General features: G+C 42.6%; 1 protein-coding gene across 1 annotated transcript in view; it reads left to right on the top strand.

Moving 5' to 3' along the window:
• The window catches only part of Parn (poly(A)-specific ribonuclease), a 97,411-nt gene that overhangs the window by 19,731 nt on the left and 57,295 nt on the right, over positions 1 to 20,385 (top strand). The window contains exons 13-18 of the mRNA XM_075942073.1: positions 4,797 to 4,874; positions 13,258 to 13,301; positions 15,697 to 15,739; positions 17,108 to 17,183; positions 19,695 to 19,805; positions 20,304 to 20,373. Of these exons, the coding sequence (XP_075798188.1) occupies positions 4,797 to 4,874; positions 13,258 to 13,301; positions 15,697 to 15,739; positions 17,108 to 17,183; positions 19,695 to 19,805; positions 20,304 to 20,373 (422 nt within the window). The remainder of the gene's footprint in view (positions 1 to 4,796; positions 4,875 to 13,257; positions 13,302 to 15,696; positions 15,740 to 17,107; positions 17,184 to 19,694; positions 19,806 to 20,303; positions 20,374 to 20,385) is intronic.

Here is a 20,385-nt window from a genome sequence, read left to right as displayed (position 1 = left end):
GTGAGTTTGAGGCCAGCCTGGTGTACAAAAGCTAGTTCCAGTACAGGCTCTAAAGCTACAGGAAACCCTGTCTTGAAAAACTAGAATAAAAAAAAAACAAACAAAAGACAACCCAACACAGTAGCTGCACGAAACTAGCATCATGAGTATGAAATTGAGAATCAGAAGTCAAGGAGCAAGTAGAGTAATCCAGAGGATAAATAATAACAAGTTGACTTCCTCTACAGAACTCTAGTTAAATCCTGAAATATATCTATCATAATCTCCGTAATAATAAAGCTTTGAAAACTGGCTCTTCAGGCAATAGTGGTACACGCCTTTAATCTCAACACTCAGGAGTCAGGCAGGCAGGTCTCTGCGTGTTTGAGGCCAGCCCGTTCTACAGAGTGAGTTCCAGGACAGGCTCTAAAGCTACACAGTGAAACTCTCTCAAAAAAGCAAAACCAAACCAAAACGAAAACTGTACTGGCTATTTGTATAAATGGCTAGAGAATTCTATGGTAGACATCTTCCCTTGGTCCTTTCTGGAAGGCATCCGCCTTTCGCATGGGTAAATGTGGTAGTTCTCTTGCTTTGATCACCTGGGTCTGAGATTTTCTTCTTGGGCAATTGGATCTGGGAAAAGAGGTTGACTTGTCCCTTAGGTGTTTGGCCATCAAGACCCTTTAAATCAGTGCAGGTCTGTCAACATGGGCAGTGGAGAAGAGGCACACCGTGTTCTCATTTGGGGACAGCGCCAATCATAGAGCCTTCCAGAAGAAGATCATTAATCATGAGGGACTTGTTATGAAGTGGACAGTTGTGTGATCCTGGGAGGAGAAAGGGCTGAGTCTCTTCAGCAGCTGCTGAGATCATAGGAGCCTAGAAAAGCAGGTTCTACTCCCCCTTGGTACTGTGTGCTGCCAGTGTGCTTGAGAGTCATCTTACTGTTCAAAGTCCTCCTTGTACGTGGAAAGAAGTACATGTCTATTCACTTAACTGTACATACTCTGAAAAAATACAGAAGACAGCAGTACTTCTGATACCTATGGGGCCGTGGCAGATCTGAAAAGTGAGAAGGTGACAGATCTCTTCAAAACACATAGTTTAATAAAAGGATCTAAATCTCTTTTCTAGGATCTAGAGGATTACAAAGTGAGAAAAAAATTTAAGTTATACGTCTTAGAAATTAAAATATTTCTTATTATATTTTTTTTCAAAATAGGGATTCTCTATATAGCCCTGCCTGTCCTGTAGCTCGCTCTGTATACTAGGTTTGCCTTGAACTCAAAGATCCACTTGCCTCTGCCTCTCAAGTGCTGGGATTAGGGGCCTGAGCCACCATTACCTGGCTTAATTTTTTATTAATATTAATAATGTCTCTGAAGCCAACAGATAGTAAACACATTTATTTATTTATTGAATGGTTGATGGATTGATTTTCAGGATTGAGGGTTGAACCCAGCACTTTACTCTTCAATTTTTTATTTTTTTTAATTTATTTATTTATTAAGGATTTCTGCCTCCTCCCCTCTTCAATTTTTTTATTAAATAATTTGTGTGTATGGATATTTTGCCTGTATGTGTATGTGTGGACTTGTGATTGCAGCTGCCTACATAGTTCAGAAGAGTGTATCAGATCCCCTGGAGCTGGATTTACAGCTGCCCAGTGTGCCAACTGGGAACTGAACCTTTTTTTCTTGTTCTTTGTTTGTTTGTTTGTTTTTTGAGACAGGGTTTCTCTGTGTAGCCCCGAGTATTCTGGAACTCATTTTGTAGCCCAGGTTGTCCTTGAACTCACTCTGTAGACCAGGCTGGCCTTGAACTCACTCTGTAGACCAGGTTGTCCTTGAACTCACTCTGTAAACCTGGCTGGCCTCGAACTCACTCTGTGGAGCAGGCTGGCCTTGAACTCATTTCTGCCTGCAGAAGCCAGAAAAGAGCACATCCTCAGATGTCCTTCCAGGTGATTATGAGCTATACTATCAGGCGATTGTGAAATGGGTGCTGGGAACAAAGCTCAGGTCCTCTGAAAGCAGTAAGCACTCTTAACCAGTAGCTCCAAGAAGTGGTTTCTTCTGTGCTGTCCTGACTCTGTGCCACTGGGCAGTGTGTACACAGCCATAGTGCAGGTTGACATCACTGGACAGTGTGTACACAGCCAAAAGTGCAGGTTGACGTCAATGGGCAGTGTGTACACAGTCAAAAGTGCAGGTTGACGTCAATGGGCAGTGTGTACACAGCCAAAAGTGCAGGTTGACGTCAATGGGCAGTGTGTACACAGCCATAGTGCAGGTTGACGTCAATGGGCAGTGTGTACACAGTCAAAAGTGCAGGTTGACGTCAATGGGCAGTGTGTACACAGTCAAAAGTGCAGGTTGACGTCAATGGGCAGTGTGTACACAGCCAAAAGTGCAGGTTGACGTCACTGGGCAGTGTGTACACAGCCATAAGTGCAGGTTGACGTCAATGGGCAGTGTGTACACAGTCAAAAGTGCAGGTTGACGTCAATGGACAGTGTGTACACAGTCAAAAGTGCAGGTTGACGTCAATGGGCAGTGTGTACACAGCCAAAAGTGCAGGTTGACGTCAATGGGCAGTGTGTACACAGTCAAAAGTGCAGGTTGACGTCAATGGGCAGTGTGTACACAGCCAAAAGTGCAGGTTGACGTCACTGGGCAGTGTGTACACAGCCATAGTGCAGGTTGACATCACTGGACAGTGTGTACACAGCCATAGTGCAGGTTGACATCACTGGACAGTGTGTACACAGCCATAGTGCAGGTTGACGTCAATGGACAGTGTGTACACAGCCATAGTGCAGGTTGACGTCAATGGGCAGTGTGTACACAGCCATAGTGCAGGTTGACATCACTGGGCAGTGTGTGTACACAGCCATAGTGCAGGTTGACGTCACTGGACAGTGTGTACACAGCCATAGTGCAGGTTGACATCACTGGGCAGTGTGTACACTCAGCCATAAGTGCAGGTATGGCTGCTGTGGTACTTTAAAAGAGAATGGCCACCCTAGACTCAAAGATTTTAATGCTTAGTCCCAAGGGAATGACACTTTCACTATTTCAAAGGATTAGGTGTGACCTAGTTAGAGGAAGTGTGTCACTGAGTGTTGGTTTGCCCAGAGGCTCTGTCTGCAGTGAGGACATAGCTCTCAGAGCAGCGCACACTGCCATGATGATAATGGACTGACTCTGAGACTGGAAGCAAGTCCTGTAAGAAGATTGCCTTGGCCGCTGTGTCTCATTGCAGCAGTAGAACACTGACTAAGACAGTTGTTGACATCTGGCATCTCCCTTCTTCATTTGTCATGCCCCACCCCACCTTTCACTTGTCTTGCCCCTCTTTGATTCAGCTAGGCTGGCTGACTAATGATCTCTCCCCAGTGTTTGCATTATAGAAATGAAGCTTTTTTCAAAGTCTTAATGTTTCTTCATGTAACACGTCAAAGTCAGAGCTCAACTTAATTCTTGACATAATTAATCTTCTATAAAATATTCCAAATCTAACAAGCAGTGCTTCACTATATTGCTTGATGCTTTGTGTTCAAAATGGAGTCATCTAGCCAGCACTACACAGTGAGTTCCAGCACAGCCCAGGCTATAAAGGAGACCCTGTGTCAAATAAAACAAAATACCCTTCTTAATCCCCAAATAAATGACAAATAAAACAAATTACCCTTCTTAATCCACAAATAAGTATCAAACAAAATCTGGAAGCAAAGCTGAATATGGTGGCACATGGGATCAGGAGTTCAAGGTTATCCCAGCTACACAGTCACGCACAGCCAGCCTAAGCTACCTGAGGATCTGTCTCAACTCCCGCTCCTCCATCCCCCAAACTAAACCAGCAGTGTCATCTTCTTCCCATTTCCTAAGAATCACAAGGTTGCAACATTCTATGTTAGTAGTTAAATTTTTATCAAAATGCAGAAATTATTGAACATGTTTATATTTCAGTTGATTGAGAAGCACTGAGGGTCAGCACTGAGTCATCTTGTGGCAGCCTGAGTCTGATTTCCCAAATCCATGTAAAGGTAGAAAGAGCAAACCCTGCTGTGGCTTGTGTACTTGCCCCCTCTACCACCCACTCAAGTATGTGCATGTGTGTGTGCGCACACACAGACTAATAATAATAAATTTTAAAAAAGAAGAGCAATGACATCTCATGACTCATTGAACTGAGACATAGATAAATGTAGTTAATGAAGGTTGAATTTAATAAAATTAGGAATTAGTTATTTTTCCGTTTCATGGCATTGTTATAAATATATCTTTAACAATAAGTAGGCTGTTTTAAAGATCTTTGTTAAAGTCTTAAAGATATATATATATATATTTGAACTTTTGTTCACAGCTTTTGACAAGCCAAGTTTTCAAGGTTTCAGATTTTATTGTTTAAAAGTGCTTCAGTCAAACTTACTACTTCCAGCCAGGCACTGTGTGTGCTACATCCCCACCCTCTCAGGGACGCCGAGGCAGGAGGATTGCTGTAGCCTAGAAGTTCAGGGGCAGCCTGGGCAGTATAGCAAGACTTGTCTTAAAAAACAAAACCAACAATAAAAAAACTACATCAAATTCTTGAAAATGACAAGATTAATAAGACTAAGAAAAACAGAGACATCACTAAGAATGGACACAGTGGGTGTATACCTGTAATCTCAGCACTTGAGAGGCCAAGGCAGGAAGGGTATGAATTTGAGGCCTGTGAGGATTACCTGTCTCTGTTGCGAAACTCTTGTCTCATCTGAAGCATGTATTTTACTCGAGTCCTGATGCAATTTTGACCTTGTCTTTTCCCAGGGAAAACTGGTTGTTGGACACAATATGCTCTTGGATGTTATGCACACAATTCACCAGTTCTACTGCCCTCTGCCTGCGGTAAGTCACTCCTGTTAACTCTGAGTGCCTCTGCCTCTGACTGCCCTCTGCCTGCGGTAAGTCACTCCTGTGTAACTCTGACTGCCCTCTGCCTGCGGTAAGTCACTCCTGTTAACTCTGACTGCCCTCTGCCTGCGGTAAGTCGCTCCAGTGTTGATACCCCCTGCCTTTCAACTGTGACTGCTCTTTGCTGGGTTGCAATTCCTCATTTCCTTGTATGTGACATGTTTCCAGAAACAACTGCCTGTACTCTTCTTTTTAAAAGATTTATTTTACTATTTTATGTGTGTAAGTATTTTGTCTGCATGTTGTGTGCCCCTGTGTATGCCTGGTGCCCAAGGAGTTCCAGAAGTAGGCACCTTAGGACTGGAGTGACGGAAGGTTCTAAGCTGTGAGGTGGGTGCTGGGTCTTCTGGAAGAGCAGCACATGCTGTTGATCATTGAGTCCTCTCTCTAACCCCTTAGATATCCTCTTTGGGGTTATTTTCTATGGACCTGGGAAGATAGTTCAAAAGCTAGCTGCTGACCAAGTTTATAGCCTTGCTGTACTGTTTTGATAGGAAGTGTACATGAACTGTTTCAGTGGTTTGATAGCATCAGCTATTGCCAGAGCAAAGCTAAATATTTATTTCCTCCATTGATTCTGGTGAGTTGTTTATTTACTACTGCACAGAGGGTAGGCCACAGGCATCTCTGAAATTAGATTTAGGAGAGCTGTGATTGCCTCCTGCTGAGCATCATGAGGCTCCCTGGGGACTTCAGTGGCATCTCTGTACCAGGAGCCAGGCTACTCAGGTCACTGTCCCGCCTCTCCAGTTGGCTGTTATAATCCCGAGGCAGCTCATTTCCCAGCTGCCCAGACTGGAATAATCACACAGAAACAAATCCTTAATTACAACATTGTTTGGCCTATTAGCTCAGGCTTCTTATTAACTAATGTATTGCTACGAGGCTGTGGCTTACTGGGTAAGGTTCTGTTCTGGTGTCTTTCTCCTTCGTATCTCTTTGACTCTGCCTTCTCTTTCTCTCTCTGTTCTGATTTCCCACCTGGCTTTACTCTGTTAAGCAACTGGCCCAAACAGCTTTATTCATCAACCAATAAATGCAACACATATACAGAAGGACATCTCACATCAGATAATACCTGATTTAAGAGAAAATTAGGTGATGGCCCAAATTTGGGTTGTGTGGCCATAGTTTGCCAATCCCTGTGTATTAGTCAGGGTTCTCTAGGGAAACAAAACTGATAGACTAAATATATCTATATCTACATATATATGTGTGATTTACTATAGTGCTTGAGTAGGCTGTGGTCCAGCTACTCCAGCCATGTTTGTCTTCCAATGGAAGGTCCAAGAATCCAGTCCACAAAGCTGGATGTCTCGGCTGGTCTTCAGCAGACACTAGAATGCTGAAGAAGCATGCTCTAATGCCAGGGAAGGAATGGACTTGCCAGTGAGAGCGAGGAGCAGGCAAAGAGAGCAAGCTTCCTTCTTCTGTGTCCTTTATGTAGGCTGCCAGCAGAGGTGTGGCCCAGATCAAAGGTGAATCTTCCACCTCAAAGATCTGGATAAAAGATATATCTTCTCACTTCAAAAATCCATATTTGCTGACCGTGGTAGCGCACACCTTTAATCCCAACACTCAGGAGGCAGAGGCAGGCAGATCACTGTGAGTTTGAGGCCAGCCTGGTCTACATAGTTCCAGGACTGATAGGGCTGCTTCACAAAGAAACCTTATCTCCCCCCCCCCCATCCAGATTAGAAATAGGTCTTTCCACTTCCAATGACTTAATTAAGGAAAAAAAAAATCCCTCACAGGTGTCCCCAGATATTTTAATTTTAGTTAATTCCAGATGTAGTCAAGCTGACAACCAAGAATCATCATTACACCATGCTTTATTTTTATTTACTTAAAAAAGTTAATTTCAGGTCTGTCACGATGTCTCAGTGGTTAAATTCACTTGCTTTTTCAGCAGACCTGGATTTGGTTCCCAACACCCACACTTGGCAGTCCTCAGCTTCTTGTAACTCCAGCTCCAGGGGATCTGATACCTTCTTACCTTCAAGGGCACCCGCAAAAATGTAGTGCCCATAAACTCAGCCACATACACACATAAATAATTTTGAAAGTGTGTGAGTATTTTCCCTGCACCATTTGCTTGCCTGATGTCACAAAGGCCAGAGAAGGTTGTCAGATCCCCTGAAACTGGAGTTATAGATGCTTGTAAGCTATCAACTGAACCTGTTCTCTGGAAGAGCAGCAAGTGCTCTAAGCCAGGAGCTCTCTCTCTCTAGCCCCTACTCAAGTAGCCCAGACTGGTTTTGAACTCTTAGTTCCAAGTGCTAGGATTACAATCTGCTCCCCATCTCTTGGCCCATCTCCTGCTTTAAACTGCTTTAGGTTGGACTTCTGTTTTGTTGGTTCTTGGATGGTTTGGTCTTGGATAAGAATTTGATCTTATTTCCATATCTGCCACCTCTCTTGATGTTTCCTTGGTCATGTGGCCCCATCAGCCCCTTGATAGTCTTTTGGTGGAGGGCAGTGCACTTGACCACTTGCACAGTGGGTCTGTTGGTCCCTTATCCTAGGACTTTGGTCTTAAGGTTGTCATCACTTCATGACAGACCCATCATCCTCTAGGATGTAAAGGGTTCCAGCAAAAATGATGATGAGACATTTGCATTTTCTATCTAAAGAGTTCATGGTTGTTTCAGTAATTCATTTCTCACTGGCCAGGGAGACCAACAGAGCAGCTTCGTTCCTGACCTTAAAGCAGTGAAGTTAACAAAAAGGACTAGGGAGCATATTTAGTGTTGTGCTCTGGGTGTTCTGAATACCAGACAGAGGCAGACTCATGACGGCACTCAATACTGACTTAACAAATGTGTGACTTAACAAACTGACTATGTGCGTCTCTCTTCATATAACTGTCCGTGACTAAAATCCCAGGTAATCTCACATTGTTTGTTTCTGCATGTAGTCGACTCTTTGGAGCTGGCCTGTCAGGCTGTATCCGATTGACTATATAATCCAGTCTCTGTGAGACTCCATGTTCCCAGCCAGGCTGACGTGTTTCCTAAACGCTTTGTGTTTTGGTACGCCTGTGGTGTGGATGCATGATTATTCCTGCGTGGTCTACTGTAGTTTTGCTGCATGTGTGCAGTCTGCAGCTTCACTTACCCTTTCCTGCCACACAATTCTTTCTTTGCCTGCTGCTTTGCTAGAATCCGACTGTTCCGTGGCGAGCTCTCCAGGGATTTGGTACCTCCATGGTGCCTATGTTTGGTTCTGGATTACAAGACAACCAATTCTGTGATAAGATCTGAGGAGGATTCACCTGGTGTATGTGTGCTCTGAAAATGTGAACTTGAGTGAGACTAGACCAATTAAAATTCTACCAGAAAGCTGGTGATTTGTATTACAGTGCAGTTTTATTTCACCAAGGAACCTGAGGTGATCACACACACACACGCACACGCACACACCCTTTTTCTCCCTACATTATAAGAGAAAAAAAATTCGTCCTTTATTTAGCTATGGAAAAAGTGATTAGAGCAATAGACAATCTGTTGAAGATGCTAGAACATTTGCATTTGCTGGTACCATATTTTAGTTTAAAAACATTTATTATTTTATTTTTTGTGTATGGATATTGTCTTAGTTAGGGTTTCTGTTGCTTTGACAAAACACCATGATTAAAAAACAAGTTGGGGAGGAAAGGGTTACACTTCAGCACGTTGCAGATCATCTAAGGAAATCAGGACAGGAACTCAAGAAAGGTAAGAACTTGGCAGCAGGATCTGATGTAGAGGCCATGGAAGGGATCTGCTTACTGGATGCTCTTCAAGGCTTGTTCAGCCTACTTTCTTATAGAACCCAGGACCACCAACTCAGGGATGGCACCGCCGACAATGGGCTGGGCCCTTCCCCATCAGTCACTGATTAAGAAAATGCTTACAGTTGAATGTTAAGAGGCACCTTCTCAGATAACTCTAACTTGTGTGTCAAGGTGACATGAGAACAGCCAGCATAGTTGTTTTCCTTTTTGTTAGTTTCTTTTCTGTTGTGAAGAGACACAATGACCAAAGCAGCTCCTAGGAACGGAAACATTTCATTAGGGGCTTATTACAGCTTTAGAGGGTGAGTTCATGAACTTCGTGGTGGGGAGCAGATATGGCTCTGGAGTAGTAGTTGAGGACTTTACATCAAGATCTCCTAGCAACAGATTCAATGCAATGCCCATCAAAATCCAAGCAGAATTCTTCAAAGACTACGAAAGAATGGTACTCAACTTCATTTGAAAAAGCAAAAAACTCAGGATAGCCAAAACAATCCTGTACAATAAAAGAACTTCTGAGAGTCTGGTTTACCTTTATAAGTTACAATGAGGGCTGCTGAGAAGCCAAGGACAGTGGCACTGGGTTTTGATCCTACTGCATGCACAGTTTGATGCTCACCTTCCTAGACCTGGATGGAGGGGGGAGGACCTTGGACTGCCCACAGGGCAGTGAACCCTGACTACTCTTCGGACTGGAGAGGGAGGGGGAGGGGAGTGGGGAGAGGGGGAGGGAAAAGGGAGGTGGGGAGGAGGCAGAAATTTTTAATAATGAAAAAAAAAAATAGAAATCACAATCCCCATACCAACAACCTTTGAATAAAATACATTTAAGGTGCAAAAAAAAAAAAAAAGAAAAGAACTGCCTTTAATCCCAGCACTTGCGTGGCAGGTGGCTCTCTGTGAGTTCGAGACCAGGCTGGTCTACAAGAGCTAGTTCCAGGACAGGCTCCAAAACCACAGAGAAACCCTGTCTTGAAAAACCAAAAAAAAAAAAAAAAAAAAAAAAAAAAAAAAAAAAAAAAAAAAAAAAAAAAGAAGAAGAAAGAAAAGAGCTTCTGGAGGCATCGCAATCCCTGACTTTAAACTCTACTACAGAGCTACAGTACTGAAAACAGCCTGATATTGGCATAAGAACAGACAGGAGGACCAATGGAACTGAACAGAAGACCCGGATATCAATCCACACATCTTCGAACACCTGATCTTTGATAAAGGAGCAAAAAAAAAAAAACCAAACCAAATAAAGAAAGCATATTTAACAAGTGGTGCTAGCATAACTGGATATCAACATGTAGAAGAATGAAAATATACCCATATCTATCACCATGCACAAAACTCAAGTCCAAATGGATCAAAAACATAAAGCCAGCCACACGGAGCCTTATAGAAGAGAAAGTGGGAAGTACACTTGAACACACTGGCACAGGGAACCACTTCCTAAATAGAACCCCAGCAGCACAGACACTGAGAGAAACAATAATTGGGACCTCCTGAAACTGAAAAGCTTCTGTAAAGCAAAGGTCATGGTCAACAAGACAAAACAAGAGCCTACAGAACAGGAAAAGATCTTCACTAACCCCACATCAGACAGAGGGCTGATCTCCAAAATATACAAAGAACTCAAGAAACTGGACACCAAAAGATCAAATATCCAATAAAAAAAAATGGAGTACAGACCTAAACAGAGAACTCTCAACAGAACAATCTAAAATGGCTGAAAGACATTTAAGGAAATGTTCAACATACTTTGTTATCAGAGAAATGCAAGTCAAAACAATTCTGAGATTCCATCTTAACCTGTAAGAATGGCCAAGATCAAAAACACTGATGACAACTTATGCTGGAGAGGTTGGGGAAAAGGGAACACTTCTGCATTGCTGGTGGGAATACAAGCTGGTACAACCCCTTTGGATGTCAGTGTGGCGATTTCTCAGAAAATTAGGAAACAAGCTTTCTCAAGACCCAGTAATACCACTTTTGGGTATATATCCAAAGGATGTGCTTAACTATGTTCATAGCAGTTTTGTTTGTCATAGTCAGAACCTGGAAACAACCTAAATGCCTCTTGATCGAAGAATGGATAAGAAAAATGTGGTACACAGCAGAAAAAAATAACGACAGCTTGAATTTTGCAGGAAAATGGATGGAGCTAGAAAACATTATTTTGAGTGAAGTAAGCCAGACACAGAAAGACAATTATCACATGTACTCACTCAGGTGGTTTTTAAACATAAAGCAAAGCAAGCCAGCCTACAAACCACAATCCCAAAGAACTTAGACAACAATGTGGACACTAAGAGAGACTTACATAGATCTAATCTACATGAGAAGTAGAAAGTAGAAAAAGACAAGATCTTCTGAATAAATTGGGAGCATGGGGACCTTGGGGGAGGGCTAAAGGGGGAGGGGAGAGCCAGGGAGGAGAGCAGAGGAAAATGCAGAGCTCAATAAATATCAATAATAGGAAAAAAAGATCTCCTGGCAACAAGCAGCGGATGGGACTGGAGTTGACTTTTGAAACCTCAAACCCCAGTGACACACACTCTCCAAATCCACACCTTTTATTCAATCCCAAATAGTTCCACTAACTGTGGACTAAAACATTCAAATATATGAACCTATGAGGGTCATTCTCATTCAAACCACTATAGCTTGCATGTATATCTGTGCACCACTTTAATGCCTGGTACCCACAGAAGCCAGAAGAGTTCTGAGCTTCCATGTGGGTTCTGGGAATGAACCCATCTTCTGGAAGAGCAGCTAGTGTTCTTAACTGGGCCATATCTCCAGCTTCTGGCACCGTATTTTTAAGATGTAAATGTAAAGCTAATCACAGTAACTTATCTGTAATCCAGAATTCTAATACAAGATGAGAGGGGGAGACAGGCAAACCTCCCAAAGCTTGTGGGCAAGACAGCCTAGTGTATAGTCAGCGAAAGAACCTGGCTCAACATGGTGGAGGGAGAAGGCTGAATCAGAGATTGCCTTTGACTTCCATACATGCACCGAGGCAGGCTTGTGCTCACACTCTATATACACATTTTATGCACACACACGCCAAGATAAAAAAAAAGAATCCATGTCTTGGCATTTAGGGGAGAGTTTTTAATGGGACCTTTTGCTGCTTGACCATGACCTTGTAGGTATTGGCCCATAATTCTGTGTTTGCCCTGGTGTGGCCTTGGTTCTACTTTGCTCTTGGTTGTAAAACCTTTTAGTGGTGTTGAAAGGTTAACAATGGTTATTAGGGCATTTTTGGTTGACTTAGCCTTAGAACCACTTGTTCATATTTTGTTCATTGATTAAACAGCAGCTGTTAAGAAGCTGGTAAATATTTTACACTAAACACAGTCTGTGTTAGAGGCTTGAGAAGCTAGCTGGGAATGGCAGCTCGCTGAGAAGCATGAATGACTTGAAAAGAAATGCAGTTTACAAAGGGTGGGGAGTGTGGCTACCCAGGATAGCATGACAGTTGTGTGTGTAAATAAGCTAATTCAGAACTAAAGTACTCTCATTTCTGCTCTAGAATTCCCGATCAAAGTAAACCTATGAAATGATAGTCTAATTTAGGCACTTATAGTTAATACCACATTAGTAATTTTTTGAATACTTAGAGCAAGAGTCATATGCATGTTGCAAGGTCTGTGTATTAATGGCCATTTTAACTAACACCCAGAGACGGGTCTGTACTCTGGGGCATGACTGTCTCTCAAGTCAATAGTCCTTTACATACGACAGAACCACTTCTTTTTACTTCTCCAAGTCATATAATTCCCAGTGAAAAATGAGAGATATTCCTAAATTCATTTTTATTTATTTAATTTTTATTACATTAAAATTTTAATTTTGTATTCTCTGTGTATATATGTGTGTTGCTGAGGTGTGTCTGTGGAGGTCAGACCCAATTGTGAGAGTTGGTTCCTTCTTACTCATATGGATCTCTGATCAAATTCAGGTTGTCAGGCTTGGCATCTGTCTGGTACCTTTAACCCTCCAAGCCATCTTACTTGCCCTGTTTTTCTTAATTAGAAATTTGTGTGTGTGTGTTTGTGTCTGTGCACACTTGCACAGGTGGCAGTCAGAGGACAACTGGCAAAAGTTAGCCTTCGGTCATGTGAGTCCGAGTGTTGAGCTTAGATTGTCAATTTTGACCACAGGTACGAGCCTCAGATTTTGTTTTAGAAAGTAATTCTTTTGTAAAGTCTTGCCTGCATATATGTATATATGTGTACCATATGTGTGCCTAGTGCCTGAGGAGGTCAGAATAGGGCATTAAATCTCCCAGAATAGAGTTATGGGTGGTTGTGAGAAACCATGTGGGTTCTGGGAACCTAACCTGGGTCCTCTGCAAGAGCCATAAGTGCTCTTCACCTTGGAGTCATCTCTACAGCTTCCAATAAATGATTCTTAATTAGAAGTGGATTTTGCTCTTTAGCTCAAAGCCCATGTGAGGCATGGCAGTTAATATTTGAGAAAACAGCTGAGAGCTGTTCGTGTGTGTTCTTAACAAAGACAGTAACGGGGCATCCTTTTGCCGTTTAGGACCTGAACCAGTTTAAGGAGATGACAACATGTGTCTTCCCCAGGTAAGCCTTCTTTAAGAGCCCCTTGACATTTGAGATACTCACTGAGGTATATGCTACACGAGCCAGCAGTTCCTCCAAGCTAGGAAGGGATTTAATGGCTTAGACATCCCCCACTTTGCCATTGTTGACTGATTAAGTTTATGAGTAGTGTGATCATCCATTAAAGATCAGATTCTAGCTTAGAGTGAAAGTAGAAAGTAGCTGATGTCTCCCTTTTTCCTGTCCTGCATTCTGCTGTCGGAAGGACTGGTGAAGGGTCCTGACACGGGTCTGGCCATTCACACATGTGCGACGTGTTCCAACTGAGAGTTCTCTCTCCTCAGTTAAGAACTGTATGGCTAGAGACTCTCCCACCTACACTGATATGAAGTTCATCAGTGCCAGTATTGTTAGTGTTGACATTGTCATATGTCACATGTGTGATCAAACACATGACAGGTGCATGGAGCTTATGCGGTAAGAAGGGCAAGTGAGGGTAGCCAACTAATCTTACTTTCAACTGGGATATTGCTGTCCTAGCCACAGTGTTTATATTTATTTGGAAATAGATTTAGACACAATTCTCCCTCCCTCCCTCCCTCCCTCCCTCCCTCCCTCCCTCCCTCCCTCCCTCCCTCTCTCTCTGTTTTTTGAGACAGTTTCTCTGTAAAATGATCCCTGCTGTTTCTTTATTTTTGTTTGTTTATTTATTTATTTGTTTTTGAGATAGGGTTTCTGGGTGAAACAGTCTTGGCTGTTCTGGAACTCACTCTGTACACCAGGATGGCCTTGAACACAGAGATTTGGCTGCCTCTCTAGTGCTGGGATTAAAAGCTTGCACCACCACCGCCCAGGAGATTTAGACAGAATTTTTTTTTCTTATGTATACAATATTCTGTCTGTGTGTATGCCTGCAAGCCAGAAGAGGGCACCAGACCTCATTACAGATGGTTGTGAGCCACCATGTGGTGCTGGGACTTGAACTCAGGACCTTTGGAAGAGCAGGCAATGCTCTTAACCTCTGAGCCATCTCTCCAGCCCCCTAGACAGAATTTTTTAAAAGACTTATTTATTTAGTATGTGTTCAGTGTCTGCCTACATGTATGCTTTTATGCCAGAAGAGGGCACCAGATCTCATTACAGATGGTTGTGAGCCACCATGTGGTTCCTGGGAATTGAACTCAGGACCTCTGAGCCATCTCTACAATTCCTTTGACAGAATTTTATTTTATTTATTTATTATTTTTTTTTGTTTTTTGTTTTTGTTTTTCGAGACAGGGTTTCTCTGTGTTTTTGGAGCCTGTCCTGGACCTAGCTGTTGTAGACCAGGCTGGTCTCGACTCACAGAGATCCGCCTGCCTCTGCCTCCCAAGTGCTGGGATTAAAGGCGTGTGCCCCCACCGCCCGGCTCTTTGACAGAATTTTTATGTGGTCAATCTCTTCCCTAGTATTTCTGGTTCCTGTAATAGAATAGTTAAGTGCTCTACTTTTTCTCATTGCTGTGATGGAATACTTGAGAATATCAGCTCACAGGAGGAAAAATCTATCGTAGCTCACAGTTTGAGGGTGCAGCCTGCTCTGGTGGGAAGGGATGGTGAGCTCAAGGAGTCTACTCCTCACACCCACAGGTCAGGGATACTGCAGCACCTATCTGGCTTTCCCTCCTTTTTTTTTTTTTTAAATATTTTATATATTTATTATGTATACAATATTCTGTCTGTGTGTCTGCCTGCAGGCCAGAAGAGGGCATCAGATCTCATTTCAGATCCATGTGGTTGCTGGGAATTGAACTCAGGACCTTTGGAAGAGCAGGCAATGCTCTTAACCACTGAGCCCCCCCTTTCCCTCCTTCTTTACCACTTTGTGTGTGTGTGTGTAAACTTCCTCAGAGGTCCTTAGGTGATTCCAAATTCAGCCATTTCAGCAGAGGAGCTGAGCTGGCACAGTAGGAAGTAGCAGGGAACTTCCCAATGTGGATTTTGGCCCCATAAGAATTCAGACTGTGTAACCCAGGTGGTAGTGGTGGGTGGTGGCTGTTTGGGAGGGGCAGACCACGTAGAATGGGAAAAGCGGACAGTGTTTGTCTGACCTTCAAGATGGATGCTAGCCTCATTCCTCCAGGTACAGGAGTGGAACCTGTTCCTTTGGCAAGTCTATGAAGCCAGCACATGGGACTGTGTCCTTAGCTCATTAACCACATTACTGCTAGGTTCACACTGGCTAGTGTTTGTGCGTCATCTATCCACTTTTAAGTACTTTATGAATTGTGTGATTTTTCAGTATATCATATATGAAATATATATTACATGTATATTTTATTTATGAAACATTTTAAATATTTTTATGTTTTAATAAAGTACATTTGAAATAATGCTATATATTTTATTTACCTTATTAAAATTTATTTTGTTTCCAGACTCTTGGATACTAAACTGATGGCCAGCACACAGCCTTTTAAGGTATTTTTTCAATCTGAATTATCATTCATAAGAAATAAATTGAATTTTTTGTTTATTTAAGACAGAATCTTGGTATGCTGAGGCTGGCCTTGAACTCACCCTGTAGGTGAGAGTAGTTACCTGAATTCTTGTTTCTCCTGCCTCTACTTCCTGTGTGCTAGGATGCAGACATGTGGTACCATGCACTTTTTGAAACTTTTTTGCATTACCACTAATAACTTGGGAATTCTGGTCTTTTAAAGTGTTATTTCAGACATAATAAAAAATAAAAAAGGAAGAAGAGAGACATTGGAAAAGTCCAGAAATAAATATATCAAAATATGAATTTATCTTTATTTTTCCTCTTTTTGAGTGTAAGTTTTTGAATGTTAAAATATATAATTTTTGTTTTTTTATTTATTTTTGTTTTTTAGTACAGGCTTACTCTTTAGCCCAAGTTAACTCTATAGTCCTCCCCCTGTCAGCTTCCTCAGTGTTGGGGTGACAAGCCTGTGCCACCACACAGTTGTGACTTATGTATAATTATATATAATATGTAAGCACACACATACGTACATACATGTTTTTGAGAAAGGGTTTTTCCATGTTACAGTCCTGTCTGTCTTGGAACTTGTTTTGTAGACCATGCTGCACTCAAACTCATAGAGATCCTTCTGACTCTGCCTCCCAAGTGTTGGGATTAAAAGCAGGAACCATTACACCTGCCTTGTAGTCTATGTTTTTTAATTGGTTTTACATGCAGCCAATTTGTCCTTTCTCTACCTGTCTCCTTATTTTACATATTTGGACATATTTTCTAATAAAGATAAGTTAATGTATGATCATTTACAGCTTGTAAAGGACCTTCTGCAGCCTCTGGAGCAGTATGCCGGGACAGTGCCTTCCAGCTCTGTGTCCCTGCCAGCGGTCCTGGACATTAAGAACTTGCTGTAGCCTTCAAGCAGTGCACTAGGGCAGTACTGCCAAAGTTGTGTCATCACCCATGCCCCCACACCCCCAGCAAACCTGGAAGCTTGCTTTTTCTTCCCCTTCCACAGGTTTTTCTTAGTTTTGCTTCAGTAAAAACCAGGTTGGCCTTCCAGTCTCCATCCTGCTGCCTCAGCCTCCCAAGTAGCAGATTAGAGGTGAGCACCACTAGGCCTGCACATGTTTGTAGTTTTAACACAGTGTCATTATTCTTGTCTGTGCAGTGAACCTTGAACTTGCTGGCATGCTTTTTTTTCATGTGGAATAAGCAGTGACTTCTGTCCTTTAGGACACAAGAGGGCAGTATGGGGTGCTTTTTCTTCTGTGTACCCTGAAATGACTCTCCTTAATCTCTCTCACTCTCAGATGAGATACCCTAACTCTCCACCTTCTGCCTTGCAGGATATCATTAACAACACATCCCTTGCAGAGCTGGAAAAGCGCTTAAAAGAGACACCCTTTGACCCTCCTAAAGTTGGTAAGAATATTAATCATGAAAACCTTCAAACTCTGGAAATTACCAATATGTTCTGTGCAAACAATGTGATCCATCTCTGAAATATTGTGTTATTTGTAGGGTGTGGCTGGTTAAGGTTCATGCCTGTGGCAGTTTTCTGAATAAAGATGGTGTCCTAATTCCACATCTAGCTCCATCTACATCATGTCAATAGAGTTGGGTAGGGATTCACTGAGAAGTTTCAAGACTTTTATTTCCTAATGCTTGGAGTTCTCCCAAAACTTGATGTGTCCTTTCAGATGGTGTATGTTTGAGCAGAGAGAGAGTCAGTAACTAATAATCAGAAACACAACAGCACCTCCTGTCCCAGAAAACTTAGAGCTGGGGTGCTGTGAGACAAGAGCGTATCCCCGTGTCCTCAGAGGCCAGGAGGAGCCCTTGGTGTCAGATGGGTTGTGTGCATATGTGTGGCCCCCAACCCGTGCTCTGGGGCACTGTGTCCGTGTCCTGTTACCCCATTGTGCAGCTGCCACAGCATTCCATTAGCTAAAGACGATGATAACCACGTTAATGATTCAGAAATTGATGATGGAAGGTGTTAGAGTGGACAGAGTCATAGTATTTGCTTCCCTTCTGGGTATAGTCCAAGAAAGGAAGTACAACGATGCGGGGTGGATAGAGGGAAAGAAACCCATGTATAATAGTGTAATGGAATTATTGGTTTGGGAAGTGATGAGCTTCAGCAGGTGATGTTGAACATTTTACTTAAGTGCTGCAGTGTTAAAAGGCTTTCTTTGGAAGTGTCAAGCCCAATATTTAGTTCATAAGGACGTTAAGAAGTTCTTGCATAAGAGTATTTTATTGGTATGAAAATGTTCCAGCCATTCTATCAGCAATTTCCACTCATGCTTCTGATGTCCTAACATTCATTTCCAGATTAATTCTAGGAAATAATTACTTACAAGTAAGGGCTGTATCCCGTCCTATTTTTTTCATATTTCTTTAGTAGAAAATTTACTCAAAAGTCGATTGTCGCCGGGCGATGGTGGCGCACGCCTTTAATCCCAGCACTCGGGAGGCAGAGGCAGGCGGATCTCTGTGAGTTCGAGACTAGCCTGGTCTACAGAGCGAGTTCCAGGACAGGCTCCAAAGCCACAGAGAAACCCTGTCTCGAAAAAAAACAAAACAAAACAAACAAAAAAAAAGTCGATTGTCTCTTACATTCTCTCAGCACCTGTGTGTATCAGTAGAATCAGTATTATCTTATAAAATGATTCTTGTAGTGCAGTAGGCCCGTGAACTAAGGCTGGTGTTACAGCAGTTCTAATCTATTTTGGGTGGGGAGTATGCTGTTGTCTCTAAATTGCTAAGCTTGGGAACAGTCCAGGGCCCCTCCAGTATTCAGGTAAACTCTGGTTTTATGGGGACTACTTGGGATACTAATGGTTATGAGCATGAGGCATGTGCCAAGCACTAGATGAGATCTTTAGCAGTACCATGACATTGGATGTTCCCCAAAAGCCTTATGGGGGAAGGTTGATTATCATCTCCTTACAAAATTGGGGGCTCAGAGATGAAGTGCCTTGCCCCAGGGTAACATTGCATATGCCTCAGATTCAGAGAGACACTGTATGACCTCTCAATCCTACTGGGATTTTATTAGTTTATTGTTTGTTTATTTATTTTTGAAGACAGGGTCTTACTTTGTAGCCAGGGTTGGACTAGAACTCACTATTTAGCCTAGGCTAGCCTCAAACTTGCTGTGGTTCTTCTGCCTCAGCTTCTCAAGTGCAGAGATTACAGGTGTGACCACCATGCTCGATTTGGAGTTCTGCTTAATCTGCTGTGTCCTGCAAGTGTGCAAGAGTAGCACAGTAGGATTGTCACAGGATGGGAAACAAATTGCAGGTGACTCTAGCCAGTGTAGCTGAGGAGGCCTACAGCTGAACCTTGGTAAGGAAACAGGCCTTTTTCTGGTCTGAACTGAAATTCTTGTTGTCAGGGTATTTGTTATTTTGTATTGTGAGGTCTTACGTGGACAGAACTGAGAAATAAGACAAGTTTCCTTGTGCCTTCCAGCCACATCTGCAACTGCAGCACACAGGAATGCATCTGGATTTGGCAGGACACCATGCTTACTAGTCAGTCAGTCTTTCTTTCTTTCTTTCTTTCTTTCTTTCTTTCTTTCTTTCTTTCTTTCTTTCTTTCTTTCTTTCTTTCTTTCTTTTTCTCTCTTCTTCTTCTTCTTCTTCTTCTTCTTCTTCTTCTTCTTCTTCTTCTTATTATTATTATTATTATTATTATTATTATTTGATTCTTTTTGAGTCAGGGTCTTTCTGTGTAACTTTGGAGTCTGTCCTGTAACTCACTCTGTAGACCAGGCTGGCTTTGAACTCACAGAGATGCACCTCCCTCTGCCTCCCGAGTGCTAGGAGTGCTGGGATCACAGGCGCCACCACCACACGGCACGTACTAGTTTTCATGTTTGCTAGTACACTGGGGAATATTGATGATTCCTTTTTTTCTCTCTAGAAAGCGCAGAAGGCTTTCCGAGCTACAACACTGCTTCTGAGCAGCTCCATGAGGCAGGGTATGATGCTTACATCACAGGACTCTGCTTCATCTCCATGGCAAATTACCTAGGTACTTGAGATATGTTTCTGTTAAACAGAGTGAGTCTTGCCTGTTTCGTGTGACAAATTTCCAAAGACTAGGCCTAGATAACAGACCTGTGTTTCTCATGGCTCTGGAGAGTAAGTAGTAAGCCTGTCCCAGACACCAGCTTCCCAACATTTTACACTCCTGGGTGCTAGATAGAGGAAGCACCCATACTCTCGTGAGGGAACCAGTTCCCCTACTTGCCTTGTTTGGGATTTGACTTCCATGTGGGAGTGGGGAAGGGACAACGACCGTCTGTGCATCACAACCATTGTCCTAGGATCTGACCACCCTTATAGAAGCAGAAAGGTTTTGAGAGGGGAGCTGGAGGAGATGAGGAGGGGACACAGGAAGGGACTGCTGACACTTGCCTGTGTAGGTGTGTGGACCAGAAGAGTAACTGTTACCCTCACTGAATGTACCACACTGAGTTTCTGCCGTTTGACCACGCACTGTGTATAACACCATGCTTTTCTTCACTAGGTTCTTTACTTGGGCCTTCAAAAGTGTGTGTGTCTGCCAGATCAAAACTCATTGAACCCTTTTTTAACAAGTAAGTAATCAG

This window comes from Microtus pennsylvanicus, chromosome 11 (genome assembly GCF_037038515.1).
Source record: "Microtus pennsylvanicus isolate mMicPen1 chromosome 11, mMicPen1.hap1, whole genome shotgun sequence".
NCBI lineage: Eukaryota > Metazoa > Chordata > Mammalia > Rodentia > Cricetidae > Microtus > Microtus pennsylvanicus.
Note: the sequence above shows the minus strand (reverse complement) of the source record. Positions and strands in the feature narration are given on the sequence as shown.